This window comes from Fulmarus glacialis, unplaced genomic scaffold, assembly GCF_000690835.1.
Source record: "Fulmarus glacialis isolate BGI_N327 unplaced genomic scaffold, ASM69083v1 scaffold35497, whole genome shotgun sequence".
Classification (NCBI taxonomy): domain Eukaryota; kingdom Metazoa; phylum Chordata; class Aves; order Procellariiformes; family Procellariidae; genus Fulmarus; species Fulmarus glacialis.
In genome coordinates this window covers 360-14291 of record NW_009221889.1, presented here as the reverse complement: position 1 = coordinate 14291, position 13932 = coordinate 360, and the positions used below count along the sequence as shown (strand labels likewise).

The following is a 13932-nucleotide window of genomic DNA, read 5'->3' as shown; positions in this document are numbered from 1 at the left end:
CGTCATGTACCTGCAGCTGCACGTTGCCTACTTTCTCCTTGGACGCGTTTTGAGTGGCCTCATGGGAGACTACAACCTGATCCTGGCCAGCTGCTTCGCCTACGTGGCCGACACCAGCGACAAACGCGCACGGACATTTCGTGTCGCCATCCTCGAGGCGTGCCTCGGTATTGCGGGCATGCTGGCCAGCATTGGCGGCGGCCAGTGGCGCAAGGCTCAGGGGTACATCAACCCCTTTTGGCTCGTGCTTACTGCCAGTCTTGCTGCCGCTCTCTACGCTGCTTTCTGTCTTCAGGAATCGGTGAAGCAGCAGAAACCAGCCAAGCTGTTCACGCTCAGTCATTACAAGGCTGTCTACAGGCTGTACACGGCCCCAGAACACTTGAGCTCCAGGCGGAAGCTCGCTCTTTACTCCCTGGCTTTCTTTCTTCTTGTCACGGTACATTTTGGAACCAAGGACCTTTTTGTCTTGTACGAGCTTGGCTCCCCTCTCTGCTGGGCTGCTGATCTCATTGGGTATGGCTCAGCCGCCAGTTACCTGGCTTACCTAAGTAGCCTGGGAGGGCTGCGGCTGCTGCAGCTCTGCCTTGAAGACACCTGGGTGGCACAGCTAGGCTTGATCTCCAATATTTCTGGACTGGTTGTGATTTCTCTCGCTACTACAACACCACTGATGTTTACAGGTGATGCAGAATTCTTAAATCCCTATATCTTAGGCTCTTAGCTTAGAGATGCCAGTAGATGCAGGAGGGCAGTGTGCTTTTGGGAGCTCAAGCACATGGAGGAAGTTCTGCCACTGTTTCAGCTCGTGTACCAACAAAACTGTGGCTTGCTATCAGCAAAGTTGGCCAAACACTGAAGTTGAAAGTGCAATCATATAGTTCCTAGAACATTAGATTTCCCAGAAGCTGTATTACACTGCAGACACAGACTAAAGTGCATTGTGAGTTGCAGGAGGGTGAATTGGGTCTAAATATAGCAGGGAGAAGCTGCCTGGAGCTACAGATTTCTGGGATTGATTTCGGAGACTGTATTTTTCAGCTGAGCTTTCTCTAATGTGCTGTATCTTGCTCACAGGTTATGGGATTCTGTTCCTTTCCATGGCAGCCACTCCAGTCATCAGAGCCAAGCTCTCCAAGCTGGTCAGTGAGACGGAACAGGGTAAGGAGTTAGCCGCTGCACTTAAGCCAGGTCCTGAAACACTGTCTTCTTGGAACATTAAAATTAAACTGCTTTGGGAGGTTAGGACTTCCCTGGCTCCTTTGGACTCTTGTGCCCCTGCATTCACCCTCAGGCCCAGGGTAGCATTTTATTTTTTCAAAATAATTGTCATTCAGCAATTTAGACTTGCTACATTTTCAAGATGAGGACAAGAGAAGAAAAGCAACATGAAAAGTATTCCATTCAAGCTCAGGAATAGTTCATTCTTCCATCTGTTTGTTTCCAAAACTTTTACAAGGGGCAAGAGTTAAAATGGATTATATAACGAGCAGAAAATAGTGATTTCCCTGACCATGACTCTTTTCTGTAGATCAGTAACAGTAGGAAGAAACCTAGTGTTGTTAGAGGGTTATATCATTGACCATGGTGAAGGATCATGGATAACCTGTAGGAGGAGCATATTTGCCTTTCTTGCAGTAATTTGTTTCAAGAGCTTGCACTTGCTGTTAAACACTGTATAGGAATGCTTCTGCAGGCAGACAGAGGGGAGGAGGGAATCGAGATGGGAAAGATCGAAAGGTGACTTTGCACAACTCTTATATTAGAATGAAGGTGGCGCACACTTGATACCAGATTTATGATGCTAAATCTCTAAAGTGCAGTCTTCTGCTGTACTTAATGTTTAACAAGCGATAAGATGTGCTTGGCAGTAAACAGATCTATATAGCCCTGTCTAAAGCATTTACAATCCAGCTGATATATAATATCCCTGCTCAGCTCTGGTGATACAAATTCTGGAGGTCAGTGAGGTGGTCCTGGCTACAGAGAAGTTGAGCTTGACAGGTTTGGCCTGCCAGGCCAGCACAGTGTGCCTGATCTCTGCTCCCAGCTCTTGCTTACCACACTTCACAATGCAGACACCAGTTTTCTGATTGGCAGTGCAAACCCTTAGAAGGGTTCGCAGAATCCCGCTGGAGGCGACGTGATAAAGACATTTGCAGGTAGGGCCGTCTCATCATCTCATCATTAACCTCTCATATCTTTTCCAGGTGCTCTTTTTGCTTCTGTTGCCTGTGTGGAAGGGCTGTGTTCACTTGTGGCTACAGGAGTGTTCAACTCTCTCTACCCTGCCAGCTTGCACTTCATGAGGGGATTCCCATTTCTCTTCGGAGCTATAATTCTTCTTATTCCAGCAGCTATTATTGGGTAATTTACTTCAAATTTCTAAACTTTGCCATGTGAAAAATACTATTTACTCTACTTAGGATAGAAGCTTACAGTTTTTAAGGCATATTTTCAATTATGCTTATGAGAGGGTGTTTAGTGCCCCAGTAAGCAGAGGTGCAGGTCCATTTCTTCTGGCATCTGAATCCTAGCGATAAACCTACAGCCCAAGTAATGTAGCTGCTGACATTCAAAGTGCTTCAAAGTCTCACTTCACCCTCAAAGTGGAATCCAAAATCTGGGGTTGAATTTGGAAGTCCTCCTTTATGGAAGAGATGGAACTCTTTTAGCAGTCTCTCTTCCTGTTGTTTCTCTACTAATTAAAGCAAAAGTTGTGTCATAATAGAAAACAAATCCCCTGAGAGGGAGAATGTGTTGGGATTTGCAGTAGAAGTGCAACAGCTCTTGGCAGGGTCATTTTGTTCTGTTCCTTTGAAACTTTAAAACTTACTTCATTCAGCAACATCCCAGTGTGCCTTTGTAGGCTCTAACTGTTCTTTCTTTCTTAGGTGGATAGAAATCTGGGACTCAGACCATGACTACAGTCACTTCTCAGATGCTTCCCTGTCCCCTGCAGATGGTTGAGCAGCAACTTAGCAACACGGAATTGGCCAGCTTGGCAGTGTGGGCCTCCTCCATCCGAAGACTGCTCTTTATTCTTCCCTTGAAGGACAGATTAGCGTGGGAGGGATGTCTTGCTTGTCCTTACTAATTTTTAAATGCCAAATAGTTGGAAATCATGGCTCCGACTGCCAGTAGGAACTTGATTTGCAGATGTGAATGCCTCTGTGCCATTGTGTTGGCTCATCTGTCAGAGAAAACCCAAGAGACCCAAAAGCCAATCAAGAGTAAAAGCTATTATTGGCCATTTGCAAGGCCAGTTAGTGGTTTGGGGTTTGGTGGGAAGGGAAGGTTCTGTGGCATGCTTTTAGTGGTGAGAGAGGACTGAATTCTGGTTTAATTGCCAGACATGTTCCCCTCTGAGCACTACAGTGTGCAGCAGATGAGCTGTTGGTGTGGGTGAGGCCCAGACCAAAGTCTGCAGCATGAGACTGAAGCAGAGGTACCCAACAGCATGCTGCTGAGGAGAAAGATCTGCGCTCCGAATCAGTCGATAGAAGTCATACAAATGTCGCATGCCAGACTAGGCTCCTGCAGAAATCCTTATGATGAGCTGTAGTTTACCACAGGAGTGTTATTGCCGTCCTTATTGATTAAACTAGCTTTAGCTTCGCAAGTTAGAGGCGTCCAAGGGAGAGAATCTAATGCATGAAGTGCTTGTAGCGAGGGGTGCCAGTGGCATGTCCTGCCTGTCTGTCTGCAGCTCAGCCCAGGATTTCAAAGGTACTTTTGAGAAGTAATAGCTCGTGTGAAAATATTAAGGTGCAAGTGGATGCCTTAACTAACAGTTGCCCCAACTGATGAAGTTAAGGCTAAAATTGACAAAATTGGGCCTCCCTAACTGAAGACCCTTATATTATAAATTTGAGGCTCCAACTGTGGTAAATGTGCCCTAGTGTCATGTGAAATTACTGCTGTGCTTATGGCAGAGCCAAAAGCAGTCCTTCCTCATCAGTGCATAGCGCTGTTGGGATGAGCTGGTGTGGGGACAGGACTAGTGTCTTTGGAAATAAAATTATGCCCCAATTTTGTGTCAGTGACCTCACTTCTGCTGCCCTTCTTAGGATATGTTGATGCCAGCAAGAAAACCCCATGTTCATGGTACTTATAATTGTTCTTTTCAAAGCATTAACTGAATTGCCTCAATCCTATTTTCTTCAAACTGCCATAAACCAGCAGTTCTGTTTTCACTGCATTGCACACGCTGTTCAGATGAAGGCAATGATGTCCTTAACTATGAAATTGCTTAGCAGACCTGTTACTTTTAGAATGAGTAAAACCTCCATTTTCTTTTATGGTTCATAAAAAGATAGCTTTTCTCGTACATCTGTTGATGTCTTTTGTCCTTGCCTTGTTCTGTGCTTATCTCCATTAATTTCATGCTGCTTCTTTTATTGAAGACTGTGCAGTAGAGAAGCAGCAGCAGGAAGTTATCTGCCTTGTGGGGAATGAGCGTGTGAGAGTGCTGAGTCAGGAAAAATGCAGATTTGGGACTTGCAAGCAGCCAAAGCTTGCTTTTCCTGAACACCAGAGTAAAGCTTGCAGGAGTGCTTAGTCTCTAGCCTGTCCTTCAATACGCAGTAAATGTGAAATGCTTGTATACAGCTTGTTTCCTGTTCATTAGGAGTTTGTGATAAAAGCAGGAGAATTGGGGAGTAGACAAGCAGGAGGTGGAGAAGTAGGGAAGCTTTAAGAACTTGGTGTTATGCCACTTGATCTGTGTAGTTATGCCAGTGGACATAGGCTGGAGTTACATGTCTGATTGACAGCCTAAGCCCAGAATTAGCCTCCCTGAGGAACAGGGCATGCTGTGAGTGTTGCATTAGGTGTTTGTAGCTGAACTGATTGTGAAGTAAGTCGTCTCTACCAACAGACTCCATGGACGCCAATGCTAGCAGCTGCTCAATGTTGTGCAATGAAGTGAAACTTGTGTACTGGCTCTGCTTTCCTGTTTGTGTCAGTGTGCTTGCAAAGGTGAAATTCAATAGGAACTATTATGCTCTATTAAAGAAACTAAAGCAAAGTTTTTCTAGGCTGTCCTCCAAGAACTACAACCATGAAGCAAATACATGATCCATGCATCGTGACTGAGGGCAGCAGGTAGAGAGTCTGTGGGGATGCAGTGAGCTACATTAGTCCGTGCAAAGATGAGTGTGAAGTGTGGGTGCCTGGAATGGTGCCTGGAGAATGTAAATTCTGCTGCCCCTTCAGAGGATGAGAAAGCATGACGGCAAGAGAGAGCAATTGTGAGAATGCTGCAGGGAGAGAAGCATGTGACACAAACAGAAAAGAGGTGGGGAGTTAGAGTATAAACCAAATTTATTAATAATGTCTGATAGAACAACTTTAAACACTTCCTGACATGACATAGCAAAAGAATAAGGAAGGGTGAGAACAGAAGGATTCATTTCCTTGAGACTGTCTGCTCAGACTGGAAGAGGGTGGGAATGGGATGTTTTGTCAAGAGCAGGGCGAGTTCATTAAGGTGAAGATAACTGAATGATGGGGAAACAGGAAGAGTCACAGTCTGGGCAGCTGGAGCATGACATGGGATCTCATTGCAGGTGAGACACCTAAGCTGTAGACAACAAGTAAATCTCTACACTGAATTGTGGGTGAGGAGGTTAATTGCTAGAGAGCTCCTGGGAAACAAGATGCAATAATCTTCTTGTGTATTACTGTAGGGAGAAAAATCCTTAGGACTGTTTGTGTGGGACTCCTTCAGTGGCCGTGAAGGCCTTGACATTCAATCAGTTACTCAAGACTTTTCCCTGAAGCAGCTAACAAGTGGCTTTTATCCTTTGGCAGATTCACCTTTGGGCTCATCTGCTGGCTCCCCTCATATTTAATCTGGAGATTAGATTCTATTTCTGATGAATGCTGGGCAGATATAGCTGTTAACCTTTCACTGGAGAGCAAAGATGCCATTAACTGTGAGCTGATAAGAACTATCCATAAAGCTGTGATTAAGCACCAGAATTTAACTTTTTTGTTTTTTCTCAAATGTTTATGGATCTAAGCCAACAGGAAATGTTCTTGGGTTCCTGCCAGTTAAGGCAGGCAGCAAGGCTTCGGGGAGAGCCAGGAGAAGAACAAGGTGGCTGAGACTCCTCATTACCTCCTGAAAGGATTGAGTTCTCTTGAGCAGGGACAGGCAAAGGAGCTCGCTGCTTCTGCAGGGTGGTGCATCAGCCTGGTCTCCAGATCGTCAGGGCAGGCTGGTGTTCCCTGGGCATGGCTTGCTCTTCCTCCTGTGTGTGCTCTGAACAAGGATGGTTTTTTGCATTATTCACTTTGCTCTGCATCAAAAAAGACAAGCTCAGGTAGGAGCTGCAATTTCTGGTCCTAATTGCAAAATGTCATGTTGAGAGCTTGCTCACCCTCCAAGCAGCTGTGAGAAGCCAGACAAGGCTGGGAGTGCAGAATTCAGGGGAGGTGTGTCAGGGTGCCCGTGGTTCCTCACCTGCCAGTCCTGCTCCCAGCCGGTGCTCACACCTAGCAGCCTCCGCATGCCCTTTGCATCGACTTTGCTCTTTCCTGATATTTCAAGGGGAGTAGCTACAAAAAGACCTGGTGGGTGTTGAGAAGAGGTTGGTAGAAAGAAACAAATACTACTTGGTATTGCATCCAGCAGGGAGTAGGGACAACCCTCAGCCTGAGGAGCTTAGCCAGGGCTGTCAGGGGTGAGTGCTAGTCAGCAAAGAGATACGCCAGCTCCTGTTTGAAGGAACAGAGCACGGGAGATCTGCTGTGGAGCACCAACAACAGAATGAAGTACAGCTAGTGTATAATAACTCTGCGAGTACAGTACAGCAATTAGCATCTTCCGTATCTGCATGGATATATGGTTTCCAGAGTCACAATCCAGCCTCCTGTGCCCTATAAGTATAGACCTGATAAAGTGGTAAAGCTGAGACATCAGATGGAGGGAAGGGGGTTTTTTTAAAAGCACTTTTCGCAAAGACCCTGTGGAAACTTCATGTGATCTAAACCCAAACTTCTGTTGCTGGAGTTAAGAGCACAAAGTGGTTTTGCAGCATTAGGAGGTGAAAAGCCCTATAGGAGGGAGCGAGCTCATGTGATAAGGGACGTTACTGGGAAAGAGAAAGCTGCTGCTGAGCAGCTGAGAAGGCCTCTGTGTGTTATCTTTCCCAAACACGGGGATTTCGTTAGGGCTTAGCTTTTATTTGCCCTCTCCTGCTCTCAGCTTCTGACTGCAACGATATTCCTGCAGCACCCAGCAGAGGCCATAAGATGCTTATGGACCATTCCCTCTCAACTGCTCTTCTCTCTCATGTGTCCTCTTGCAATGTACCCCTCACTGATTCGCCAGCTTTCGGTCCTCAGAAGATCTTTCCTCTTTGGACATGCTTCTGGGGGAAGCTGCAGCCATTTAAAGGCCATCTAGTCCAACCCCCCTGCCGTGGGCAGGGACATCTTCAACTAGATCAGGTTGTTCAGAGCCCCGTCCAACCTGGCCTTGAATGTTCCCAGGGATGGGGCATCTACCACCTCTCTGGGCAACCTGTGCCAGTGTTTCACCACCCTCACTGTAAAAATTTCTTCCTTGTATCTAGTCTAAATCTACCCTCTTTTAGTTTAAAACCATTCCCCCTTGTCCTGTCGCCACTGGTCCTGCTAAAAAGTCTGTCCCCATCTCTCTGACAAGCCCCCTTTAAGTACTGATAGGCTGCAATAAGGTCTCCCCGAAGCCTTCTCTATTCCAGGCTGAATAACCCCAATTTTCTCAGCCTTTCTTCATAGCAGAGGCGTTCCATCCCCCTGATGATTTTTGTGGCCCTATTTGCAGGATGGGGTCGGTCTCCCTCTCGCGCCCTGCATCGCGGGGGGCATGGCCTGTATGTCCTGCCACTCCAAGGGAGGATGTGGAAGTCAATTTGTCCATCCCAGAGTCCACCCTGGCTTGGCTCACCAGGCACCGTATCAGTAAATACTGGCCTTCTAGCACCAGGGGCTTGCGTTTGGAGGGTGAAGGGGGGCTAATGAGTCAAGGTACTAAGATGGAGAAAAATCTAGAGGGAGAAATTTGGCCCCACATAAAAAGGGGTCACCTGGGAAGTCTCGGGAGGGGATGAGGCAGCTGTGCTGGTTCTAGGTCTGGCCCAGGGAGGGCAAGCAGTCCAGGCCGTTCTCTGACCCAGCCGAGGAGTCCCGGGAGGAACGGCCCTGGAGAAAGCGGATGATTTTGTCGATTGTGGCCTCCTGGTACTCGTGGGACCACCTGTGTTCGAGGGGGAAATTTGAGTTAATTTTTCCATTGTGCAAGATGCCATGAGATAGCTCAGTGCCATCGGGTCAGGAGCCAGAGCCCCTGCCTCCAACCCAGCTCTCTGGGAGCACCCTTTTCCCCATGGAAAATGGAGGAACACTGGATGCCGCAGGAAAGCCCCTTCCCCAGTGCCCTGCCAGGCTGGAGGGCTACGAGCAGGTTGGGATGCCAGCCTGCAGCGCTGCTGCACGAAGGGGAAGCAGGAGGCGAGAGGAACCCAGGTGAGCTGCGAAACCTGCCAGCATCACTCCTGGCTGGAGGGCTGGGGGCACGAGGATGAGCCCCAAGCCCAAAAACAGCAGAAGGGTTATGGTGGGGACCTTTGCTCCCTTCATGCTCTGGAGTACCTGAAGTGACTCACCTCCCCTTTGGCCTGTTCTGCCTCCCTCATCTGTTTCTCCAAATTTCTTTGTGCTCTTTGCTACAGCTTACGCGAGCCGTTCTCTCCAGGTGTCAAGGCACCATGGCATGGGTTCCTTTTACTTACTTGATACCATTAAATTTCAGGACAGCCCTCATGTCCTTGGGAAGTGTTTCTGGGTCTGGCCACTCAAAATGGTCTGTAACAGGTACGATGTTCTTTCCAGAGTTCAGGGCTGTCACGATCTCCTGCAGGAACATGCAAGTGCTCAGGCTATGGCCCGTGTCAGCCCATCACTAGCCCCCTCCTGCTCCAGCATCCACCAAGCTCCCACCTGATGGCATCTCCTACCTTGTGCACCCAGTCCTTGCACTCGGGGTCTCCCATGCATTTATCCAGCGCGTTTGGCGAGAGGACTAGCACAAAATTGCGGGCACTCATGACGCTCTGGATCAGCTTGTCCTCAAACTTCCCTGCCTCCAGCTTCTCCACGTCGATGAACACGCTGAAGCCATGCAGCTGCAGGTGGACCTTCAGCAGGCTGGTGGGGAGAGGAGACAGCACCATGAGGAGAGCTACTGCCAGTGCCTGAGTTTCCCACCATGTCGGCCAAGACGGGAGGAGACAGAGGAGCAGTGAACAGGCTCCCACAGAGAACAGAATGGTCCTTGAGACGCCAGCTGCCAGCCCAGCCTGCTTACAGGAGTCTGGGCCCACGCAGAAAACACGGGGAGCAGGATGTAAACTCCCTGCTGTGATCCCCTACAGCCCTACAAGCACAGCATGAAAAAGCGTAAGTCAGCGTCAAAGAGAGACAGGGTGGCAGTGACAGGACTGGGAATTAGCCTGTCCACCGTGCAGTTTATGGCACGTGCTGTCCCCATTTGCACTGCAGCTTTTGGCAGCCTCTCCCTCCTCCCCACTGCAGCCTGCGGCTCTCCCAGCTCCACGTTCTTCCCACAACTGATCACCAGCCTTCGCTCGGGGCTTCAGCCCAGCACCATATCGTTGCCTGCAGGACTCACCTGGCCAGCTGTGACCCGGTGCTCCTCCGGTAGCTGATAAATACATCAGTCCCATTGGATGCAGTTTGCAGCGTTATAGGGGAGTGAAGCATTTCTAGGCAGAGCAAACAGGAACCAAAAGTTAAAAATACCCAACAGCTCATCCCAAACAACCCTCGATACTCGCCTCCACCCGCCCGCTCCCAGCGCAGCGAGTAGCAGCGGGACCCGCACCCCTTGCAGCAGTGAGGATGCGGACGCGGTGGAAGCCCGTGTTGATGTGGCAGTCCTCCTGCAGCTGCTGCTCCGTCACCCGGTGCAAGAAGTTGCGGTTGATGCCGCATGTCAGCAGGTTGTATGTGTACTGACGAAACTTGGGGTCGATGCCACCCAGCCAGTCGGCCAGGTTGCTGCGGTCGCAGGTGGAATAGTTTGCGAAGGTCTTCAGCTCTGTCAGCTCCCGGAAAAACCTGGCAGAGAACCAAATGAAAGCGTGGAGCGGGAAAGGGAGGCTGCTGGACCAGGCAGGACCTAGAGGCATTTGGCACCACATCTTTTATCCGCACAGGAGAGAGAGTGCAGTTACATGCCGTGGTGAAGAATGAGCTAAAGGAATAGAAAAAAAGAAGAACAGCTGCGTGACTGCGGGAGTGTTGGCTCTCAGGACGTGGAGGTATGAGGAGCTCAGCTAAGTTCCCATCTTTCTGGGTAACTTGCAGGATCCCACCTCCCCTGTGCCATAGGTGGTCTCTCCCCATCCCACACCTCTCCCGTACATTGGCCCTATTGCAGGAATCCCTCTGGATACTGCACTGGAAAAGCCCTGGCAGTCCAGGTTTTGCATTTTGAGGATCTCTGTTCTTGTCTTTGTGAGAAGGGAAAGGCACAGACCTTTTCCCTGGCTCTGCCGCTGTGGTGACAACCATGAGAGAGGCCAGCGTGCCCTGGTGTTGGTCCTACCTTTTCCGAGTGATACTGGAGTCCATCCCCAAATCCTCCTGCAGCTCCTCCTCCGTCAGCCTCAGCAGAATGTCCCCATCCACCTGGTGGTCCTGCCAAGAGAAATCCAGGCTGGAAAGGTCCCGGGAAAAGCTGTTGGGTGAGATGCTTACACCTCTGCTGCAAGATGGGGCACCCCATCCAGGTGTCCCTCCCCCGGCACGCAGCCCTACCAGGAAGCTCTGGCAGTATTTGTTGAATCCGATCTGCTGCAGCCACGTCTGCACCTCGCAGGGCTTCCAGTTGGGAACCGTGGGCAGGATGCGCCGAGGAACCTCCTCCCCTATCATGCGCAGCACCTTTTTAGCCAGGGAGGAGGTGGTGCTGCTGGTGGAGTAGCACACTACCCTCTTCAGGCTCTGCGTAGCCCCAGTCTCACTGAAAATCTGGGGACGCAAAGGGAGGAGACATCACTTTGACCAGGGTACTTGATGAGTTCACAGGGGGAGCAAAAGACACCAAGATGCAGTTGTGGCAACCCTTCCCTTTTGCATCTCCTTCCTTCAGGCCAACCTACCCTTTACCTTTGTTTTCTTCTGCCTGGTTTTGATGGCAGCCTCCGTGCAGAGGTAGAAGGCAGCGATGCACTGTGCTTCCAGCCGCGAGCTGTCCAGCAAGGGTACCAGCCGCTGCAGGTCGTCTGCCGTCCTCCCCTGGCTGTTGTCACTGCTGCCCAACATCTCACAGGCAAACTGCTCCGGATCCAGCGAGGCGATGAACGGCTCCACCAGAGCCAGTGTCCCTGAGCGTTCCACCTCCTTCTCGATTTCTTTGTTGGTGGCCAGCACCGTGATGGCCAGGCAGGCGTGCAGGCGGATTAGTTCATCGTCTCTTGAGAACACCAGAGGAAAAAGCCACTCTGCCGTCCTCTTCTCAATCATCAGGCGCTGGTTGGCCTGCCCTCCGTACATGGCACAGTTGGCCAAGGCCATGGCGCAGTGCCGCAGCACGATGGGGTCCGTCCAGCGGCACCAGTAGAGGATAGCATCCAGGCCTCCATCAGAGATGAGCTGGGAACAGGTCTCCTCGGTGTGTTTGAACATGTGCTCCAGGATACCAGAGACACTCTGCGCCAGCTGGGGAACATCTCGCTCCTTAGCTAAGTTCAGAATCACTCCCAGACCGATCCGAGCGATCCGATCCCTGCAGGAAGGAGAGGCACAGGCAGGTGAGGGGCAGATGGCCGTGCAGGGAGTGAGAATAGTGACTGGCGTGTGAACTCCCCCGTGCTTCGGTGGTGTTTGCCCCATGACAGCCAGATGTGGGACACGGCTGCCAGATATGCTGTCAGGCTGCGATGCAGTGAGATGCGACAGGCTGGTGTTGGAAGAACCTGTCTGGGTCTGATGGAAGAGCTTGTGATGGGACAGGGCATGGGTGCACAGCCCAGGACCATCACCCCAGAGGCTCTTGTGCTCGAGGCAAGACGTACGTAGCAATTAACAGTGCAGGGTAGGCTAATGCCAGGCTAGAAATAGATCTGCTTAGTCAGCTTTGCTGGATGCTTGTGAGCTGCTTCGTGTTCAGGGGTGAAAACTCGTTTTCCCTAATCAGTGCCGTCCTCTGGCTGCTCTCCAGATCGGTGCCAAGCCCAGGACGGGGGTTTCACACCTGGCTGAGCAACCACGCAGAACTGGCCACGGGGGTGTGCGAGAGATGGGGATCTGCCTGTCCTGGGATGGCGGCGCGGAGGCAGCCTGGGGGAAAGCTGTTTATTTCCTCAACCCTGCGCTCTCCTAGAAGAGGACAGCAAGAGCCGGGGGGCAGGCGGCCGAGGGCCACCAGCTGCTGCTCGGCCATGGCTGGCCTTGGGAGCCCTGTGCTGCGGGGATGGTCTTAAAATGACACCTGCATGGGGCTGTGCCCTAAAAGCATGGAGTGAGGAAGGGGGAAATGATGGGCTCTTGGCTGCTCTCCCATGAGCTTGTCTGGGGCAATCTCTGGCCTTAGAAATGACCTGTTTGGTGCCATGATGGAGCTGCTCCGTTCACAAGGCACAAGCGCTGGCGCGGATGCCCCATGCCGTGCTGCTCATGAGGGCCCCCAGTGATGGCGGGGGTGAAGGCACGCCAGCCTCTCTGCGCTGGCAGGGGGGAAGAGCATTTCTGGGAAGCCTGTGGCCCGCATGGCTCATGCTGACCTTGGGGTGGGTTTGGCAGCAAATGTTGTGGATGGAGAGCTCTGGAAAAAAAGCCCTCAGCCTGGGACTGGCTCCGAGCCCAGACTCAACCATGGAGCTGGATGACAAACACAGCCCCGCCAGGTCCCCGGCTCCCTGCAACTGCAGAATGGAGCCAGGACCAGTCCAGCTCCCGGCTAAGCACCGCTGCAGCTTCGCATGGATGCTAGGAGAGGTCTCTAAGCCAGAGGCTTGGACCCACGAGGGGACCCTACACCTCCCTGCCATCGCTCGGAGGTTGATGGTGGGTCAAGCTGCGGGGAACGAGGGGCTGGGGGCCCATGGCTGCTCCAAGACCGTGGCCCATGAACTGCTCCTGGAGCAGAGACGGTGATTCCAGCAGCTGCTTTCTCTTGCCAGGAAGCTAAGTGCTGAATTCAGACCGTGCCAGTGATGTTTCCTGGGATTAATTCCACTCTAATGGATTTCCTGATTTAGCTGTTGCTTCTTTTTGCCTGCCAGCGTGTGCAGCGAGGCCCAGGCTGCGAGTCCACAACCTTACAGCAAGACACATGGCCCGTGAAGCTGGAGCAAGACTGCAAACTTTGACCAGGCTTCCTCCGCCCGCGCCCAAAGCCCTGGCTGGGGCCAGCTGGGCTTGGGCGCAGCGAGGGAGAGCGGAGCTGGCAGAGCCGGGTATTTGCCTGCGGGTTCCCAGGAGAGAAAGGCCTGATCCTGACCCTGCTCACGGCAGGTAGGCGGCTCCTCTCGGGGCCCGGCACGCCGCAGGCGGGGCTGCTGGGGCATGCCGGACCAGACACGGGGCAGAGCGGAGAGTTCGTCTGTTGGGGGACCTTGCGGGAGTGCCTTCATGGTGTTTGAAGGGCGAGCTGCGGGCGGGTGCCGCATCAGCACTGCTGTGCGTTTAGATGTGCTAGGTCCACGTGTGCACACGTGCCGTCATACATGTGCTTGTATACACACACACATGCTCCCACCCCACATGTGAGGACGCTTTGGCAGAGCCAGCCCAACGCCGCTCACCTGTCCTGGGGCACGGCACGCACATCTCCAGCCTCTGAGCTAGGGGCCACGGGCTGGGGGGCTCCGAGGGCCGCTGGCCGGCCAGGCCCCCCCCTATGGCCTCACTTCC

At 51.7% G+C, this 13932-nt stretch overlaps 2 protein-coding genes across 2 annotated transcripts in view; one reads left to right on the top strand and one right to left on the bottom strand.

The window, feature by feature from the left end:
- SLC46A1 (solute carrier family 46 (folate transporter), member 1) overlaps positions 1-3177 on the top strand; it is a gene marked incomplete at its 5' end in the record, with an annotated part of 3373 nt that extends 196 nt beyond the window's left edge. The window contains 4 exons of the mRNA XM_009581274.1: positions 1-683; positions 1078-1161; positions 2211-2367; positions 2895-3177. The exon at positions 1-683 is cut by the window's left edge and continues 6 nt beyond it. Coding sequence (XP_009579569.1) covers positions 1-683; positions 1078-1161; positions 2211-2367; positions 2895-2970 — 1000 coding nt within the window. The remainder of the gene's footprint in view (positions 684-1077; positions 1162-2210; positions 2368-2894) is intronic.
- Positions 3178-8118: 4941 nt separating this feature from the next.
- SARM1 (sterile alpha and TIR motif containing 1) lies at positions 8119-11803 on the bottom strand (the record flags this gene model as incomplete). The annotated part of the gene is made up of 8 exons (XM_009581275.1): positions 8119-8248; positions 8784-8905; positions 9009-9198; positions 9683-9776; positions 9896-10131; positions 10622-10713; positions 10834-11046; positions 11185-11803. Coding segments are annotated over 8 exons (1696 nt in total), but the record flags the coding sequence as incomplete, so codon positions are not given.
- Positions 11804-13932: the final 2129 nt, after the last annotated feature.